This window comes from Talpa occidentalis, unplaced genomic scaffold (genome assembly GCF_014898055.3).
Source record: "Talpa occidentalis isolate TD23 unplaced genomic scaffold, MPIMG_talOcc4v2.1 talOcc4.2, whole genome shotgun sequence".
NCBI classification, from domain to species: Eukaryota; Metazoa; Chordata; class Mammalia; order Eulipotyphla; family Talpidae; genus Talpa; species Talpa occidentalis.
Genome location: NW_023602073.1, coordinates 66,247,704 through 66,268,662, shown reverse-complemented (window position 1 = coordinate 66,268,662; position 20,959 = coordinate 66,247,704). Strand labels below are relative to the sequence as shown.

Genomic DNA, 20,959 nt, shown 5'->3' with positions numbered 1-20,959 from the left:
CTGATCAAGGTATATACGTTCTAGTTCATAACTTGTTATTTAGAGTTAACAATATATTCACATAGCTGTAATCTCTGAGGGAAGACACACATAAAGAAGTGCAAAGGTGTGATACTATGTAGTAGAACAAAAAGGTTTCTGAAGAAAGAAATCAATCTGACCTGGTATATTCAGGGAAAATTTCCTAAGAGGGGGTAGTTCCTTTGTTGTAAGGGAAGGAGTTAAGCTACCATGTGGATGGGGGTGGGGGGGTGCAGCTCAGTAATAAGTAAGGAAAATGGAACAGCAAAGCAATGCAGATGAGACAAAGTGTGATCTGACTAAAGCAAAGAATAAATATGTTAGGTTTTAGTGAAAACAATGCCTGCCTACACAGAATGGGCCAAGCGATGGCTGCATTTGGGAGCCAGGCATTTGAGTTTGAATTTGATGCAGTGATCAGCTGAGAGCCATTTGTTTCAGTTTATGAGGCAGAAGAATGAAAGCATGGGGATGGAGGAGGGCCTACTATGATGAAGTCTTGCTATGTGTGAAGGCCTTTTCTCTATGTTTTTACTTAAAGTAGTTGTACCCAGATGGGTTGGGAGAGTTAAAATATTTGGAAGGAAAGCTGCTGGGAATCTGTTGCAGGCCCAAAATTATGAGCTTTGCAGTGGGCGTAAAGGCAGGGAAAATCTACCAGATGTTTTGAGGGAGACTTACTTGACTCTTGAGTAGGGGAATCTACTAAATTACAAACTGACCTTGCAAGCAGAACAAACACTCACTGTGGTACCAGGTTGTCTCTGAGATGCTCTAGACCCTTTTACCTTTCTGGCCCATGGCTTCCTTATCTATAGTGTGTTGGACATATGGTCTCTAAGTTTCTTTCCATATTCACATTAATTAGTAAAATAAAAAAAAAAATTGTAGTAACTCTGTAGTGAGCTAATATCACAAATATTCCTTTGTATATTTTCATAATCACTAATGCTTGCTGAGAATTACTTATTTTTAGTACAAAATTCTTTTTAAATACCTTCAGTGCTCTCTTCTATGGGTTTTACTGATCTGCTAGTATCCATATACATACATGAACTTGCATAAACATTCCGTAATTCTCATATCACACTGCTGGATGTTGCCACCAGCTGCTCCATTGGAAATTTTCAAATTCAACCAATGCCTATCTAATAGGAGGTACTTCGTAGATTACCACTGGCACTTTGCCTTTCCCATGCAGAAAGAATTTGAGATTTCAATTGTAAGATTCCTCAGAGTAATCAAAACATATATATGTGTGTATAAAAATCTGAGGTGGAAGTGAGAAAGGATAAACTTTTATCTTGGCTTAAAAGTTATGATCTGTGATTCTATGTTGCTGAAGAAAGATAAATGTCTTGTGTCTTTAGAAGCTGCCAAGAGATATGCCAGCACATAGCTTCTATAACCTTTAAATACGCTTCAGTGAAAGCATGTGGAGAATTTAAATGAAACCCTAGGCTGTATAAGTAATCCAGCCTCATACCTTAAGCTGGTAAATGCAAGGGCAAATGGTGACTGTCATTGCTGAACATATTTTTCTAAGATACAAGCAATTTCACATGAAGTGAAAGAAAAAAATTTCACTGAAAATTTAAATGAATTTAAAAGAATCTATTGTGTTCAAGTTATTGTGCAAACAAATTATACTAAGTCCCACATCTATAGAAGTATTTGTTGCCCTGTTTTCATTTAGGTAGGAACCAGAAAATGAGTACATCTGGCATAGAACTCTGCCTTTAAGTTTGTTTTGCAATAACCAGGAAAAGCTGTAACTTCTTGATACTGAGATGAGTGATTAGTATAACTATTTCTTTACCTTTAAAAAGTTACTATTAAATATTAAAATGCTCTTAGATATTGGGAAATTTTTCAGAATAATTCTTTGAAAAATCATTTTTCCATGTATGCCTCTCTCCATGTTGTTGCACTTTGCTTTATTGAAAGACCAGTGTGGTTCAATTTCAGAAAAGCCACTGACTATCTAGCAGTGTTTTTTTATGAGACTTTAAGAGTACTGTTGACACCCAAAGAAACCAAGGAAGGACTAGAATTGATTAAACAGAAGATGAACTGTACTTGCAGATATGAGTATGACATACAAAGATGACCTTATAGTCATGTGCAGTCTGAGATCTGAAAGTATTGTGTAATTTGAGAATGTTCAGTGTGATACAAGCTATGATTAACCTACTCTGATTATTCAGATATACTTCTGAGCAGGTCATTTAAGACCCGAACTTCACTTGTAGCTTTGCCTCTTTACTAGGCAGCTTCTCAGTGCCCGCAACCATAAAATGGAGCTATTAAAACTGTTTATCTTAAATGTCATTGTGCTGCTCCATGGAAAGAGTAAACACTCTTATTCTGATCCTGCTGTTTCCCCACTTATGATTTTTTTCCCCCTTGCATCTTTTTCCAAAGACTTCTCATATACCAATAGAAAAGGACTGCCAGTGTGCACTTCAGTGTAGATTGAAATGGTTGATCTGAATAGATGCAGAAGGGAATGTGGAATTAGGACAACACAGAGAATGAAACCCAGACTTACTAGAGAGTTAGCTATTTTCTTTGATTTTTATGAGTCTTTGGCTTAAAATACTGCTTACCCTCTCTGAAATTTGTACAATTTGATTACAGATCTTAGATTTCCTTACCTTAGACCAGCTAACAAGAATTTATATGAATTTTACCTCAATCCATCTAACTATCTGCTCCATCATTCAGCTAAGCCAGCCTTTACTGAGGCCCAGCTAAATCCAAGCAAAGCATTGCCTGACACAGATTATAGAATCAAAACATAGTTATCATCTTTAAAGAACTCATAGTCCATGAAGGTTATTTACTATCTTTCCCAATATTTAGGTGATAGTGTAAAGATAGGTGATAAAATTATCAGATGCTGGATAATTTGACTTTTTTTATCAGGCCTAATTTTTCCCTTTCTTAGTCATTTGAAACAATTCAAGGGGAAAAGAGAGGAGAGGAGTAAACAAACATTAGCACAATGAGCACATCTGATTTCATGTTGAGTTTACTTGACCCTTGTGAATAGCATACATGTACTGTCATGTAATATTCAGGGACATTAGAACTAGTATGAGTGCTTTCCAACTTTTTTCAAGTCATGGTATACATAGAAAGTGATAATATTTTTATGTCACACCAAAGTAAATGGGCAAGTCAACTTGCAGCAGATACGAGCTTTGGGATTCTAATGTGTGTCAGCTTTGTGTGACATCTGAAAGGTCTGGGGGAATCAGTATTTCTACACACATGTGTGCTGTCAGACACATTATAATTTGTATAACCTGCTCTAGACTATCCCTTCTTTGCTGACCCAGGCTTCACTAACTTCATTTTCCCATGAACAGTTTTAACTTGATTATAATGTTTTAGTAAGACAATGTGTAGAATTTAAAGAATCCCAAAGGAGAATATGGGTACAAAACATTACTACAGGTTGGAAACAGCTTTATAATGAAAAGAGACTGGCCCAGAATTGGGAGCCTCAGGCTTCAGTTCTAACTTGGTCACCTTTGGCCAAACACTTCTTTCTGAAACACAATTTCCTTATCTTTGAAATGAGAAGGATTAAATTTGTGGATGGAATAATCACGGCTTTGAAGTAAATTCAAAGTTTATTAAAGAGAAAAAAAATTTTTTTTACATATACTTTACTTGTTTAATAATGCTGTCTTGTGGGATACTGGATGCTTAACAGGGACAGAAATTTAACCCAAGTCCAAGAAAAGGACATAATGATAAGAATAAGTCCTATATCAGACCTGGACTCACTAGTTATGGAAGGTTCAAGAATGCTAGTGGAGGTGCCACATTTCAGCATGAAAAACTGGAAATGAGCCCATCACTATTTAAAAATGCCTTTGGATATATTCTCTTTTATCCCATTTTTTAATTTTAATTTTATATATTTTTTACATCATTTTTCATTTTTGCACAATGTATGCATTTTCATCGGTTATAGTCCCAATACAATTCCCACCCCCACTTGTTTTGATCCTACTCCCTTCCCCCCACACCACCCCATAGTGTGTCTCTGGTTTATAGTTGCTTGTTGATTTTGATTTTTACTTCATTATAATTAATCTTTTTCCTGGTCTGTTATTTAGGTTTTATAACTTCTTGCTGTGAGTGAGACCATCTGGTATTTTTCTTTTTGGCTTATTTTGCTGAGCATGATCCCTTCCAGCTCCATCCATGTTGCTGCAAATTGCATGAGTTTATCTTTTTTGATTGCTGAGTAATATTCCATTGTGTATATGTACCACATCTTCTTGATCCAGTCATCTATTGTGGGGCATTTGGGTTGTTTCCATAGTTTAGCTATTGTAAATAGTGCTGCTATAAACATAGGGGTGCAGGTGCCCTTTTGAATTAATGTTTCTGTGTCCTTTGGGTAAATACCTAGGAGTGGAATTGCTGGATCATATGAAATCTCCATTTTTAGCAGGTTGAAGAATCTGCACACAGCTTTCCATAGTGGTTGGACCAGTTTGCACTCCCACCAGCAGTGTAAGAGAGTTCCTTTTTCTCCACACCCTCGCCAACATTTGTTGTTGCTAGTTTTTTTTAAAATGTGCCATTCTCACTGGTGTAAGATGGTATCTCATTGTAGTTTTGATTTGCATTTCCCTAATTACATGATGTTGAACATTTTTTCATATGCCTGTTGGCCATTTGCATTTCCTCTGGAGAAACTTCTTTTTAGCTTAAAAGAGAAAATTTAAAGAGATTATTGAGAGCCAAACTGAGGACGCATACCCAGATGGCCAATCCAGCTTTCTCTGATCACCACCCCAACCCTCCACCTCAAATCTTTTAACCGTAGTTTACATTGGGAAGTTACATGCACAGAAATAATAAAATTGGTTTTTTCTTACCAAAGAATAAAGACATCTAGTTAATTTTAAATATGTTCAGTTAACTATCAGAGATTGGTTTCCAGCAAATAGTTAACTGATAAAGGAGAAACACTGTTCATAACTTCAAAGAAATTCCTTGATCTTACAGAGCTAATTCAGACAGACCTATTTATGTTGAGGAAGATGTAGGGACAGATTATTTAACTCATTTATCCTAAAAGTACCTCTTTAGATTTGAGGACAGAATCAGGCTGTTAGCTCCTCTTCCTCTTCCTGCAAACAAGGCAGAGGCTTGGTCCTGGAACTTTTGGATCGTTTCTTTGTCTCTCAACACAGGGCTCTTCACAGGTAAGTAGAGCCATTGTTCTGCTGACTCTGGCCTCTCAAGGGGACCCTGACAGGACACAGCTAGACATTTATCCATGAGCAAAATATAGAACTTTCTTTTTTGACCCAAAAACAAGACAAAATTTAAGCCACCCTCTAGCTCTAATATGCCATGATTTTCTACTGCCTTTATAAATCTTTGCAGTTGAGTCAACTACTTTGCTTTGAATGCTAGCTGTGTACTAGGCACTTAGTTAATGGCTTCCTAGGAATGCTTTAGGAACAATTTCTTGGACTCCAGAGATCACGTGACTGCTTGGAAGCTAGAAGAATTGAAATCAAACTGAACTACTTAATGCAGAAAAGAAAATAGACACTGCAGAGGGTGTCTGAAAGGAATAAAGCTACCTGTAATTTAAAGTCCTTGGTCTTTGAATTGCAGTTAGGTGATGGACCTTGCAATTCAGAATATTTCCAACCAGCTGAACAGCTCATTGAATTAAAGCTGGCAGCCCTCATAACCTTAACTTTATAAGTTTTCTAACTTTCATTTCCACAAATACTTAATGCAAATACATCAGCAATCTAAGCACATATCCAGAAGCTAACTCTTAGTTGTTCAACTTTGTAGAAGAACAATTAGTATTAAGAATCTCATCAAAAACTTTTTTTTCCATAAGTCCTTTCTGTCTATCTTGTGTTCAGTTAATGAGGCTGCTTTACCGGAGCACAGCAGAGAGGACCTGTAAGAATGTGTAGCTAACCAAGGACTGACTGTAATTAAGGTAACATTTGCCATATATTTTCTCAGAGCTAGAAATTCAAACCTGAGAGGTTCCTTCTATAGTTAGTCACAGATAGATATACACATTATGCATTTCCATGTATGTTATATATACATATATACATAATATAAATGTATAATATATACCCGATAACAGTGTTGTCAGGCTTGAGGTTTTTTGAAATAAGCACATTTATAACTGATTTGTTATGTGCAAACACATAAATTCTCCCTTCCTTGTTTCATGTTTTCCTTTAGTAACCATTGACTGAGTCACGTGTCAGACATATTAAAAAGGACAAAATTAACGTAAAAATTCACCCAATAATATACCCTATTGAAATATAATCTTTCAGATTCAATAACAAAAGTAGATACACACACACACATAGTGTACATATGTGTCTGTGTGCATGTAATTTACTTATACTTGTTAAAAAAGAGTATTTGAGGGCCTCCCCTGGTGGCGCAGCAGTTGAGCGCTGGGCTGAGAAGCTGCCCACAGCCTCTGCAGCGCCGTTTCGATCCCCGGCCACTGGCAAGGGTCCCACATGGTGCGCAGACCTCTTCTGCTGTGCTCGCTGCTCCCCTCAGTGTATTTCATTAGTCTGCCTGTTCTGTTCCCTGCTCTGGCTCTGGTGAATTCTCTCACCCTCCCGCGCTTCTGACTGTACCCAGTGCTTGTATAAATAAATAAATCTTTAAAAAAAAAAAAGGGTATTTGAACCTAGAGGTAAATAATCAAAAGAAAATTGGGTTGGTGTCAGCTCATGTGTGTGTTTGTGAGTCTGAGTAAAGAAGATTAGGAAGGAAAGAAGAGAGAGGAGAAAAGGAAGAGGGGGGAAGTAGTCATCAGTCTTACAGGCAATCACCACAGTTAGTGAATTTTACCTTAACTCCCACTACCCCATCTATATTTTCTGTATTGAACTGTGGCCAGCGGTCCATTGTTTATTCCATTAATTGATACAGCATTGAAATTAAATTGACTTCTCACCCAAATCAAACAAAATGAAAAATAGTAACTTCAGTTTTTAAAAGTATAAAGTATCCATAGATCTTAAAAGTGATATTTATGTACTTCAGCAACTGTGATAAAGAAAACTTGCTGAATGTCCTTCCAAAGTCTAAAAAATAAAATCTCAGGGATTTTTTTTCCCCTTTACTGGCCAGAAACTCATTCCAAGTACCAGCCTGTCTCATTTCAAAATGTTTCCCTTGCCAAGGAAGCGGAAGTGGTCATATTCTTTCCCACCAAACTATGGGTGAATTATAATTATCCTACCTCTTGTGGGACAATGAAGCAGCAAACATCTGCTATACTGAATCCAAAAACCCATGAATGAAACTATACCAAAATGTGAATCATACCTGGACTCAGATTAAAGGATTTATGTAGTGTTTACCTTTTACTTTATATTCTTTGTAATTCAAAATATGGGCTTGTTATCTCTGGCTCCATATTTTAACTGAAGGGAAATAATATGGATTATTCATTGACTCCTATTTTAGCATTAAAAAAATGCCTATTTTATGGTAGATGAACAATAATAGTTTATAACAGCTTTTCTATTTGATTGATTATCTCCTCTCAATTTCCTACAGGTAAGAAAATTTAGAAATGCACAATTTAAGACATGAGATCTTTTAGTTTTTCTTTCACTATAATGACAACAGAGTGGGAAATGGTGCTTTAAGCTTTATTTCCAAAAGAAACAGGCTTTTCCATAATAATTAAAACAGTTTGGTACTGGAACAAAAACAGACACACAGACCAATGGAACCAAATAGAGAGCCCAGAAATAAAACCACACTTATATGGACAACTGATCTTTGACAATGGAGCAAAGGATATGCGATGCAACATGGACAGTTTGTTCAAGAAATGGTGCTGGGAAAACTGGACCACCACATGCAAAAAAATGAAACTAGACCACTACCTTTCACCATGCACAAAAATCAACTCAAAATGAATAAAAGAACTGGACATAAGACCTGAAACCATAAAATATATATAAGAAAAATAGGTAAAACACTATAAGAGATACATCACAATAACATCTTTAAAGACTCATAACCCAAAGCAGTGATAGTGAAGGCAAAGATAAACAGCTGGGATTACATCAAACTGAAAAGCTTCTGCACAGCAAAGGAAGCATTAACCCAAACAGAGAAACACCCCACTGATTGGGAAAAAAATCTTTGCACACCAGTCAACTGATAAGGGACTGATCACAAAGATATACAAAGAACTCACATGACTCAACAAAAACAAAATAAGCAATCCAGTCAAGAAATGGGCAGAAGAACTTAAAAGACATTTCTCCAAAGAGGAAATGCAAATGGCCAACAGGCATATGAAAAAGTGTTCAACATCCCTTATAATCAGGGAAATTCATATTAAAACCACGTTGAGATACCACCTTATACCAGAAAGAATAGCACATATTAAAAAAACAATCAACATCAAATGTTGGCGTGGATGTGGTGAAAAAGGAACTCTTCTACATTGCTGGTGGGAGTGCAAACTGGTCTAACCACTATGGAAAGCTGTCTGGAGGTTCCTAAAAATGGAGCTACCATACGACCCAGCAATTCTTCTAGGGATCTACTCAAAGGACACAAAAACATTGATTCAATAGAACACCTGTACACCTATGTTTATTGCAGCACTATTTCCAGTAGGTAAAACCTGGAAACAACCCAAATGCCCAAAAATAGATGACTGGATCAAGAAGATGTGGCACATATACACAATGGAATATTATTCAGCAATCAAAAAAGATAAACTCATGCCATTTGCAGCAACATGGATGGAGCTAGAAGAAAATAAGCCAGAAGGAAAAAGAAAAATATCAGATGGTTTCACTTATAGCAGGATTATAAGGGAACCAAATAAGATATCAGTGTAAAAAAATAATAACAGTATAAAACACAACAAACCAAATATAGACAATTGTAAATCAGAGACATAATGCAGGGGAGGAGGAGGGAGAGAAGGAGGGAGGAGGAGTTCCCTTAGGGGACTGAGGTGATGGTGCGTTGGTGAAGTAAACTCTATGGGGACTACATCTGAGGGGGTGGGGGAAGCAAATATTGTTTAAAAATGAACAATGATGTAAAAAATAAAAAAAAATTAATATAAAAAAAGAAACAGGCTTTTACCCTTCTGTTTGCCTCTAATAATTTTGTATATCATGGGTATTTATTGTAGTACCAAACTGTTCACCTAAAGTAAGGTAAGGGGCCTCCCCTCGTGGCATAGGCTGTTGACCGCCACCCTGTGAAGCTGTCCGCAGACTCTGCAGCACTGGTTTGATCCTGGCCTGCCGGCGAGGGTCCCACATGGTGCGGCAGACCTCTCCTGTTGCACCTGCTGCTACCCTCAGCAGTGTATTTCATCCATCTGCCTGTTCTGCTCCCCACTCTGTCTCTGGTGAATTCTCTCACCCTCCCGTGCATCTGGCCTATACCCTGGTTCTTGTATAAATAAATAAATAAATCTTTTTAAAAAATAAATAAAGTAAGGTAAGGAGAACAGAATTTTAATTTTAAGTTCTAGCTGTGAAACCTGTATAACATTACTTGCTTTTAAAATTTTTTGTGTCTTTTTGCTTTTATATATTAGAGAGCAGAAAGACAAACTCGAATTATGGATTCAACTCAATATGCAGAATTCTGTGAAAGTCGACAATTAAGTTTCTGTAAGTGATCATTTAACTTTTCATTAGGTTTAAGAGATTACTGTTACATGTATACTAAATTATGACATGATCTCTTTTCATTAAAAATTGGTATTTTAACACATATATAAACACTGTTACAGAAATTATGTCTACATAGCATAAAACCCTATATAAGATTTTACCCCACTCTACTGTCTTGCAATTAAAAGTATTAAGAGTTTTTAAAAGGTGATAGTAATATACAGCGAGCCATGTTAATGATTCACATTACTTTGAGTCAGAAAAACTGCATTTTTCTTAGTTGTCCCATCTTAATTTATTTTCTAGTTTCTTAGTCATATTATGCTAGTATTGCTGATTGATCTTGACCTGTAATGGGTTCTAAGAGTACAGTCATGACATTTGAAAGTGTCTAATATTAACAAATACCACACTTTCTATTTTGTTATGCATACTCCTGTTGTCACAAAAGAACATATCAATAGTCTCTTCCATTTTTGTCTGTAACATCCTGCTGTGCCTGCATTCAATATTAGCTGTATTTAGAACTTTATGCTCTTGTAGCACTAATAACCTAGTGGTAAAATTAGTAGTGTTCCACCACAGTACACAGGCTTACTGAAAGTACATAATGGCTCGTGATAAGTAGTGGGCTAGATCTTGTAGCAAAACATCTTTACAGCAACAGTTCAGCGATGACTAAGCCACCAGGGGTAAAGGTCAAAGAGTAAATGTGACGAAATGTTCAGTTAAAAATATGACAAAGTAGCACATGACCCTGGTCTGAGGGATTATAGATACAATGGCATCTTTAAACAAAAAGCTATTATGTGGTCACAAGAGCAGCATATTTGATTGGGTGGTGGGGGAGATGAGAGCTTCATTTATAGATCATGAAGTGCAAATAAATGACACATTTCAAATAGTGCCCCATGTAAATGTCAGTAAAATATAGGAAAACATGTTTTGGAAGATTTTTTTTTCCAAACTAAATATACTTTGCAGTCTGACTAACAATTTGGCATTATACATCTGTGAAGCATTAAGTAAATGACACTTCAGATCATGGCAATTTAAGCAAATGAGAGGTTTTTGTATTGTAATTTTTAGGTTTAAAAATGGCATTCAAGTATAAATCTTGAGTTTATAAAGTAACATTTAGTGTTATTGAACTATTTTTTAAATCATATTTTAAATTTAATTTGCTTAAAGGAGCAATAGTGCTGTTTCAGACTGAAACATGTAGTCCTTGAAGTGCTTTAATTAACCTTTTGTTTCAAAATCCAATTTTTAATAACTTTTGATTTTTTCTTTTTAACTTAATAAACTGTAATCAATTAAAAAGCTAGTACTTTTATGTATGTAGTCATAGTATAAATAGTGCATTATGCTTCATCTTTTTCTTTGAAAAGGAAGGATTTGGGACCTTTAAAAACACTTCTTTCTGTGGTACTTATAGGTGCTTCATTATGAAATCTTATTGAGAGAATCTGTTTTATATTCTAAAAATACTGTGGTTGGGAATGCTTAGTCCAAGTGGGTTAATAAATTCAAAACTGATTCCCACACTGGTCAAAGCGTTAGGTGCTTTTCATTCCTCTCCTTCTAATAAATTACTGGGACATAAGAATTATGATCCTGTCATACGTGTCTTCTTAAATATATGATCATAGTATTCACTAATTGGAACTATAGTTGCATTTTTAAATAAATTTATAAACTGTGAGAATAAGTTGCAAAATCAGTACACTGATCAAATTCACCAAATTTTTGTTACTATATTTATATAAGCCAGATAATTTATATGAGATCATTTCTCTTAAAGTCTTTTAAAGTTTGGTATTAATTCACAAAGTTTTAATTTATTAAATCTCTTTCCAATCCTTTCAACCTTTTGTTATATATGGGTTTTTTGCAAACAAATGCCTAGATTTTCTTTTTTTTGATCAGTCAGGGTTTCAGTGTACCTTAATTTAAATAAATAAATATAATTACTTTTACATTTGGGGTTATATATGCTGTCTTATTTAGTATTTTAAATTTACTGGTTTTGTTTTATTTTTCCCTGCCTTTTCTTTTTGAATTGACTGAATCTTCTTATTCCACTTTTCCTCAGCCAATTTGTATACATGTCATATATTCTAGTTCAATTATTTTAGCTGCTATCATTCATTTTTTTAAATGTACATTCTTAATTTTTTTAAGTTGATAAACATTTAAACATTCCTTTTGGCCTAGTTTTGTTTTTCCAAAACTCTGTAAGTGCTTAAAGCATTTATTTTGGGGGTTAGGAAATGGCTTTATTTTACCCTCATACTTAAATGATAGCAGAGTGGGAAATTGTAGACTGATAGTTGCTGGCCTAATGTGATTCCATTGTCTTTTTGCCTCTGTTGTTGGTATGAAGTCTGCTGTCAGTCTGCTTGTTCTGTTTCCCATGGGAGAAACTAACAGAATGAAGATTGGTTCTTCAGATCCTCTGGTATATTGGAAAATGAACAGACTGACAAGCATGTACAGAAGGAAAAAAAGACAGAATCTGTACCATAAAAGTTTCCAGGCAAAAACCAAGCCCTCTGAGAAAGGTTATTTTCAACTAAACCTAAGAACAGTGATTATATTGAAGAGATTAAAGTTGTAGGTGAATTTCTTCAGAGTGAAATGAGCATTACTGAAGGCCTTGAGGAAAGAATTAGGGATAGAAAGAATGATGAGAATGGATGAGTTTAAAATAATGAAATGCTATGTAGAGAATAGAATCTTGAGACATACTTGAATTTTGCTAACGATCATTGGTAAAGATTCAAAGTGCATGAGAATTAACTAATATTCAATTTCCATATGAAATTACCACGTAAATATGTTATAATTCTAGTATCAGCTGAAAGAACCAATTATGTAAGGAAGCTGATAATCCTAGGAACTTTTGACTATTGTTCAGAATTCTATTTAAATTGTTGATCCATTGCTGGGATTATCCTTTTTCCTGTTTTATTGAGAAGAGGGGTAAAGAAAGAACTCATTCATTCTGGTACCCCCTCTTTTCTTGATGGAAACTAGCTCCACAATACCCTGGGAGGGTCTTTCTCTTAGCAACCTTTCTCCAGATGATAGGGAGGGAATTAGCCAGAGAATTTCATGTGTTTTTGGAATAGTAATAACATGAGAGGTTTTGTGGCCCATTTGTACATCTTTTTTGATACATAGAAAAACTTGGACTTCATCCTTTTATTCAAAAGTCTTTCATTCATTTGTTCCATTTAGCCATTCTTTCATTTCTTTTAGAAATATTGTGAGTCTACCAGTGCCAGGCACTGTTTTCAGTCCTGGGGATACACTGGTGGGCCTGTGGCCCCTTCCCTGCTTTCTCAGTTTTTACAATTTAGTAAGGAAGCTGCTAATTTTGTTGCTTAGGTGAATGGAGATGAGGGGATACTAAGAACTATCTTTCTCCCTTCCCCCTCCCCACTTTAAAAATAAATTGTTTAGAGCTTAGTCACAAAATATCTCTTTCTGTGTTCCTAGCAGTCTGTCAAAGGGAGAAGTGAATAAGGCACATTTTATTGATCTTGCCAAATTTCTGTCTGTTGACTTTTACTTCAGAAGTATTCCACAGATGTTAAACAAGTGTTTGTGAGCTATTGCAGCTTACTAGCTAGATGGAATGTTGCATGTCAGAGAGTATTTGGAAGATCGGTTACTTTAGGGAGATAGCTTTAAGGGGGATTATCATAATTCTGCCACAGTTGACAGCTTTGGATATGCCCTATGATAGCAGGACTTAATGTCTGCTGTGATTTATTTAAAAGAAAACTCTTCTGTACATGGAACCCATGAAGATTGTATCTATACGGATCAAAAAATCATACTTTTGAGTTACTGTTACATGTTTTATAGACTTATGGGACCAGATTAATCAAAAGAATAATCAGTGAATATTTTAAAGATTATTATGTTATAGAAATGATAAAATCTTCACTATATCAATCTTTTCCCATTAGGTTACTAGTTAAATTAGTAATATCTAATGGAACCCTTTATCTGTTTAGCTCTGTGACAGTTTAGTGATATTTAATGGGTAATTCCATGTGTGTTTGGCACTGCTTGGGTATGCAGAAAAACATGCATGGTATTCACATACAAATAATTTATAATATAATTTGAGAAATTATAAGCAGGCATGAAAAGAGATTGATGGTATAAAAGTTGAATGAAAGACGAGAGTGTGGAGATACACATTTGACTTTATTAGACAGGATTCATAAGAATGAAGAAACTTGATGGGAGGGCTTTCCATGGATGGAAAGGAGCGGGGCTGAACACAGAGAGGAATATAGTTAAGGCCAGGTGACATTTTAATAGGGGAATAATACAAAGGCAGGCTGCAATCAGTCCGAATAATTTTAAGAGTCAGGCTTAAGAATTAGAATGCCTTTGTAATCAGGAAAATGTAACCACAGACTTAGATCAAGCCAGGCATCAGTTCATTTTATTTATTTTTAGCTTAATGACCTTTGAACAGATCCTGGTTAATAGGCACATTTGGAAAGATGTTAAAATGCAATTTCTATATGTTCCTTTTGCTCATCACAGATTCCTTCTTTTAGAATTTTCTTCTTACAAGAATAAATCCAATGTAACTTGTAATATAAGCTATAGCAATGATAATCTGACACAGTGTGAGAAATGCTCAACATTCATTGATTTTAGTACACTATGGTGTGTAGCATACATATAAGTAAAGGATATAAATGCATTAAGGATTTCTCAGGGCTAAAAAATCTAGACGTGAATCAGACTTCAAAAACGTATTTTTCACATGCAGCTTAAAAAAATTCATTTTGTGATTATGTGCAGTATAAAAAGACTTCAAAAATTAAATTTTCTCTACTTCTTTTTTAATGGCTAGCAAAAAAAGCCTCCAAATTTCGAGACTGGTTGGACTGCAGCAGTATGGAGATCAAACCCAATGTCATCGCTATGGAAATTTTAGCATATTTAGCATATGAAACTGTAGCACAGGTAAGAATTCTAATCTGTCATATCAGGCCAGACATACATGACTTATCGCCTTTATCTTTGTGCAATATCAGTTCTTGTTCTACTAGCAATGAGACAGCCATGAATTTTCCCAATGACCATCTTACCATTGTCTGAAATTTAATTTGGTCATGTTTCTGTGTATCCTCATCCCTGGCGGGTGTTAAGGTAAAAGTGAATTTTTTTTTTTTTTTTTTTTTTTGCTTTATTCCAACCAGAAATGGAATCCCTGCCTACCTTTTCTCAACATTGAATTCTAAGTACCATCTACCTTGTTTATATACCTTTCTAGATATGTACCACCTGTGGAGTCCTTACCAAAATCTGATTCTGGAATCACTGCCCTCTAACAGTTTCTCAAAGTGTGGTACTTAGACCACAAGCATCAACATGTCCTTTGTTCTTGTTTAAAATGTAAATTCCTAGGCTTCACTCCAGAACAGACCTACTGAATTAGCAGCTTGGGACTTAGAGCACAGAAATCTGTATTTAAGATTGCTATCATGGTGATTATAAAATAAAACTTGACAACTACTTTTGTAGAAGTCAGAATATAACACTTAATGTTATTCTTGGGTAGATCCATTTACCGGTCAATTAAATTATACTCTCACATCCACAGTACAGATTTTTAAGCAGACAGTATTATCAGTAGTGTTTGGAATATATTGCTCGTAGTTTTGCCACTTCAGTGACATTCAGGATTATTTCCAGCTATGTGACTTTATTTCCATGGCTCTGATCTTTTAGTTGGTGGATCTGGCTCTTCTTGTGAAGCAGGACATGGTAACCAAAGCAGGAGACCCCTTCAGTCATGCCATTTCTGCAACCTTCATTCAGTATCACAACTCTGCTGAGGTAAGTAACAAAATCTTTGACAATTCTGTCTTGTTTGGTGTTTACCTGGTAGTTCTTTTGAAAAGGTTATATAGATGTATGTATCCTTTTGTCAAAGAATCTTAATACATTGAACTTCAAAAAGTATTTGTTGAGCACCTACTATGGGCCACGTCCTAACAATCCAGTAAATACAATGATTATTCAACTTTTCCTTGCTTTATGTTGTTTTCCTTGCCCATCAGGGACAGAAGTATGGTTGTAGAGCACTTCTCATTTCCATGGGGGATGAACAACTGGTTTTGGTAATTGAATAACATTGAGAAAAGTTATTTCTTTGTGCCTCAAAGATAAGAGGATTAGTATTATTGATGTAATAACTCCTCATATTTCTAATAAACTCCATTTATCCTCAGTGTTTAATTTGGCCCATTTATATATGTGAAGATCTCATCCTTCTCTGATCCAGACTCTGTTGCTGGGATCCCCTCTATGGATACTATAAAGTCTACTTGTCAATTGTAAAGGCTTGATGTAGTAATTGTGTACCACTTTTAGCATTTAAACAAATATTCTCTATAAGCAGAATGTGCCTAAAAGCTGGAAATGTATTATCTATTGAATGAATTTGCTACTATTTAAACTTTATTACTTTTATAAGCAACAAGTTCATATAATCCAACTGAATAACCATAGAAAAGGCAGCCAAGGAGGTTAGGTTGATATCTACATGTATAGTTACAAAGTGAGCTTTAGATCAAGTTGGGTGAAATATATAACCTGAAAATGCTAAGACCTGTCTTACTTCTATTCCTTAATTATATATATCTACTTCCTGTTCGTATCTGTAGGTCAAAATGGTGGCGCATATAATTTCTAAAAATTAGTTGTAATCATTTTTAGGTACGTTTTTAGACCCCTTTGAAAATCTGATGAAAACTATAAATCCTTTCTCTAGAAATACAGACCCTCTGAAATCATTCTGTGGATCTAAGGGATGGATCTGTGAACCCTATGGTTTAAGTAGCTCTGCCCTGGGATACTTAGAAAATATTCAAACATACATGCTTATATAGAATCTTATTACAAGTTTAAAAAAGTTTGACATCTTTTTATGCCCCTGGAAGAATCAGATTGACTTAGAATACAAGTAGGAATTAAAATGTTTACACCCATAAAAAATCCTTCTTTTTATATTTTGGGAAAAGATCATATATCATTATCAGTCAGCCTGCTTTAAAAGACTGTGAAACTTACCCATTTGATTAAACATTTTTTGTTTCCTTTATGTTCTAACCCAAATTGTGATGTCAAAGAATACCTTTTTAAGATGCCATTGGTACATGTTCACTTTATGAATATGTGTGTAAGTATGCTTTTCATTAACATCAGACAAATTTGTTATAACATTTCTAATTGAAGAAATTTACAGAGAACATAACAAGTCTAGTTTTCCCTTAACATCCAAGAGATTGCTTGCATGGCGGGGAATACTCTTTATTCCTGCCTTACTGGCATTCTCCAGGGTGGCCAAACGGCCCTGGGCAACTGCTCAACAACCACAGCAGCTGTTCCCAGCTACCCAGCAGTTAAGAAAAATGGCCTATGTGTGCTGGATTTCCTGGGCTCTCTGGGAGGTGGGAGCAGGAGTATCAGAAAGCATCCTGACTAAATCTGTTAGTATGCGCCTCAAGCTTCTCCCTGGTCTGGCATAATCCCCTCCTTCTATGTGACTGGTAGTCAGGGTGAACATTCACAGAGAATAGAAGTCTCCCTACCCTTTAATATCTGAAAAAAAAACACAAAGAAAATGACCACTCTAAAGTGGGAGTCTTACTCATTGACATTACAAATCATCAACCACTATCAAGGGTTTTCTTGAAGGACTATACCAAAATTGGTACAGAGGGGGACTTTGGAGACTGATGTGATCTGTGTTCAAGGGGACAGGACATCCATCAAACAAATAAGGAAATATATGAACATGCAAACAAGCAATTCAAGACAGGGTATACTGACTTCAAGTGAGTGGCATAGACAAAATTTGGAGGTTAAAAAAATTCCCTAATTAAAATCAAAGGAGACTTCAGAGAAGAAACTGTTTGTGAATGAAAGATAGGACTTTGATGAAATGGTAAAAGTGGGGAGAATACTCTAGGCAACGGAGGCAGCATAATTATAATTGTACAAGAAAAAAAAAACCCTGATTAAAATATTCAAGCCAAGGATTCATTGAGGGGGGAGGGTAGTAAGAAGTTAGATTAGAAAATTAAGGCCTTGGACTCTTAGAGTTATTAAGGAAGAGTTGAAGGTTTCTTCAAGTGTGATGAGTTCAGAAGGATTTTTGTTTGTTTGTTTGTTTTGTTTATTGTTTTTGTTTTTTTTGTGGGACCCTTGCCAGCAGCCAGGGAACGAACCGGCGCTGCAGAGGCTGTGGGCAGCTTCGCAACCCAGTGCTCAACCGCTGTGCCACCAGGGGAGGCCCCAGAAGGGTGTTTTCAGAAGATCCAAATAGAGCCACTGTAGAAGATTAAAATTGGAAATTCAAACCATGAAACTAATACACAATGCATGCCATTTTAATGACGCTTATTCTTGAGCCATATAAGAAACTAAGCTAGTTAAGCTTGAGTTTCTCATACTAGCTTAGCAAGTTTATTATTATCAAGTGAATTTTCTACGTTTTTATAAAGATTTATTAATTTATTTATAGAAGAACTGGGTACAGGCCAGATGCGCAGGAGGATGAGAGGATTCACCAGAGACAGAGCAGGGAACAGAACAGGCAGACTGACGAAATTCACTGCTGAGGGGAGCAGTGGGCATGACAGGAGAGGTCTGCCACACCATGTGGGACCCCCACTGGCCAGCTGGGATCAAACCTGCGCTGCAGAGGCTGCAGAGAGCTTCACAGCGCTGTGCTCAACTGCCTGCGCCACCAGGGGAGGCCCACATTTTTTCCTCATATACAGTTCAGGCACAAAACACAATAATCTATAGGAGTTATATTGGTTTTTCCTAAGAACAATTCATGCCAGATTAACGTTCTCCATTGTTTGATAATGTTTCTAGAGAAACAGATCAAAGAAATATTCTTGAAACCAATATCTGAATTTCAGCAAACCATTTTCAAAGTAGAGTATAATTTTTAAAATACATTAAAAAGAATATTAGGGCAGTAAATAATATTGTTAGTATGGTTGACAGGATGAGGGAAATTAGATTAATAATATATGTAAAAAATATTTACGGACTTATTTGCCTATAAATTTCTAGGAGCCACTATTGTGATATTACTGATAAAGAAATTGTTGGATATTGACACAGTGAAGGATGTCTAAAGAAGAGTGAGTAATCAGACCTTGAAGGAAGCTAAAAACATGTCTTACAGTAAATGATTGAAGGAAGTTGAAGTGTTTGTCCTTGAAGAGAAGAGTCTTCAAATATTTGAAGTGCTTCCATACAGAAGAGAAAAAAAAAATTGCAATCAAGGCCAAAAAAAACAAATAGATAAGATAAAAAAGAAAGGAAGGAACTAGGTGTGAGAAGAGCTAGAAGGATCTGTGTACAGTGATCCTAAGGCATTGAGTTTGAGTTACTAGAAGAAGGATGATCATCATTTTAGGAACAAAGTCTGGAAGATATCCAATTTGTTTGGAATGTTTACAGGTTCATTTTGAGTCATAAAAGTCTGAAATGCCAACAAAACTTCCAAGTAAAAATAAATGTCTGTATTTAACAAAATCAGCAGAAATTTTAAAAACTATATTCCAGGAATCCTGCTTTTATCTCAGTGATTAAAAATCAAAACATTTGACCCTTAGGGCGAAGAAGGAGTCTCCCATTTCTGTGGACTGAATAAGAATAAATTGTATATTTGCATTTGTAAGCTTCAAATAATATTAAATTCATGCACTATTGAACTGAATCTAATATTAGGTTAGAAATTCTGATCACTTGACTTCAAAGCCACATCTCTTTTGGGCAGGGATCTTGCATGAAGTCATACCCAGACTCCCCTGAGAGCACACCACCTCCTACACCGACAGCTCCAACATCTGGATTACAGCATCCAGGGAAAATCATATCAGCATCCCTCGGGAATGGGAGTACTGGACAAGACTCAGCTAAAACCAAGCAGAGGAAAAGGAAAAAGGTTAGTAGGCTGTATATATTTCTGGTGTGGAATGAAGATGATCTTTATGAGTTCTTCTCAGATATGGAAAATGTGCTGTTTTTTTTCATAATCCAAATTTTTAGAAGCAGCCAATTTACACTTAATTATACTTAATGACTTCTCAACTTTTAATTTTAATTTATTTTTTAATTTAATTTTAAATTATTTTTTTAAATATTTATTTATTTATTCATATAAGAACTAGGGTACAGGCCAGAGGTGTGGGGGTGAGATGATTCACCAGAGACAGAGTGGGGAACAGAACAGGCAGATTGACTGAAATACACTGCTGAGGGGAACAGCGGGCGAGTCGGGAGAGGTCTGCTGCACCATGTGGGTAGTTCCCTGTCTGGGGATTGACCTCTGCAGTGGCTGCGGATAGCTTCATAGGTTGTGTCTTAGATCCTGCACCACCAGGGAGGCCCTTCTCAACTTTTTAACCAGTTTACTTCTGAATAAAATAATACATTGATTTTACTACAATACATAAATAATACATTGATACATTTACTATAAAAGTTTTCAAGCATATAAGGAAGTGAAGCGTGAACATCGTATACTGAGCATCCAGATTCTACACCTAAGATTTCACTATATTTATTATATTGACATTTACTATAGCTGTACATCTAATTGTTCCTCCATCTATTGGTTCATTATTTTTGACACATTGTGAAGTAAATGACAGATATATGTACATTTTGTGACAAAACCATTTGTTATGTATAGTTTTATAGTTTATTGTTCTTTTGCAGGTAAAATGTATTCTTAAGTATATTTGTTGAATTTTAACAATGTATGTAATCTGTTTTTCTCCCTAAAACCTGCTTGTTGAACTACAACAGAAAAAATAGGAAACTTAACCCACAGCCTTTCATTTCTTCTATAGACACTCCCCCTTCCAGTAGCCACCTGATTTTAATTGGTGTCTATTGATTTCAGGATTGTTTTTTTTAATAATTTGTCCAGAGTTTGATTTTTAGCTACAGGTTAGTACAGAGGAACCATTTGCCATTATAAATAGTAAAACCATGCTAAGATATAATTTTGTAATTGATAGCAAACAAATTTAAATTTCAGCCTTGTTTTTGGTTTCCACTTTGATTTACAAGGTGACTGAATTCACTGCTTACTCATTAGGGGAAAATCTGAACTATAAGGAACTTCTGATTATAAAGTTGTTTTAAAGAATTTCAGTATG

The 20,959-nt window shown here is 35.5% G+C and overlaps 1 protein-coding gene across 3 annotated transcripts in view; it reads left to right on the top strand.

The window, feature by feature from the left end:
- Positions 1-20,959, top strand: part of SUPT3H (SPT3 homolog, SAGA and STAGA complex component) — a 426,450-nt gene that overhangs the window by 316,642 nt on the left and 88,849 nt on the right. For all 3 annotated transcript variants that reach the window (XM_054698841.1, XM_054698842.1, XM_037519827.2), the window contains 4 exons: positions 9,647-9,722; positions 14,614-14,726; positions 15,495-15,602; positions 19,570-19,737. In XM_054698841.1, the coding sequence (XP_054554816.1) occupies positions 9,647-9,722; positions 14,614-14,726; positions 15,495-15,602; positions 19,570-19,737 (465 nt within the window). The remainder of the gene's footprint in view (positions 1-9,646; positions 9,723-14,613; positions 14,727-15,494; positions 15,603-19,569; positions 19,738-20,959) is intronic.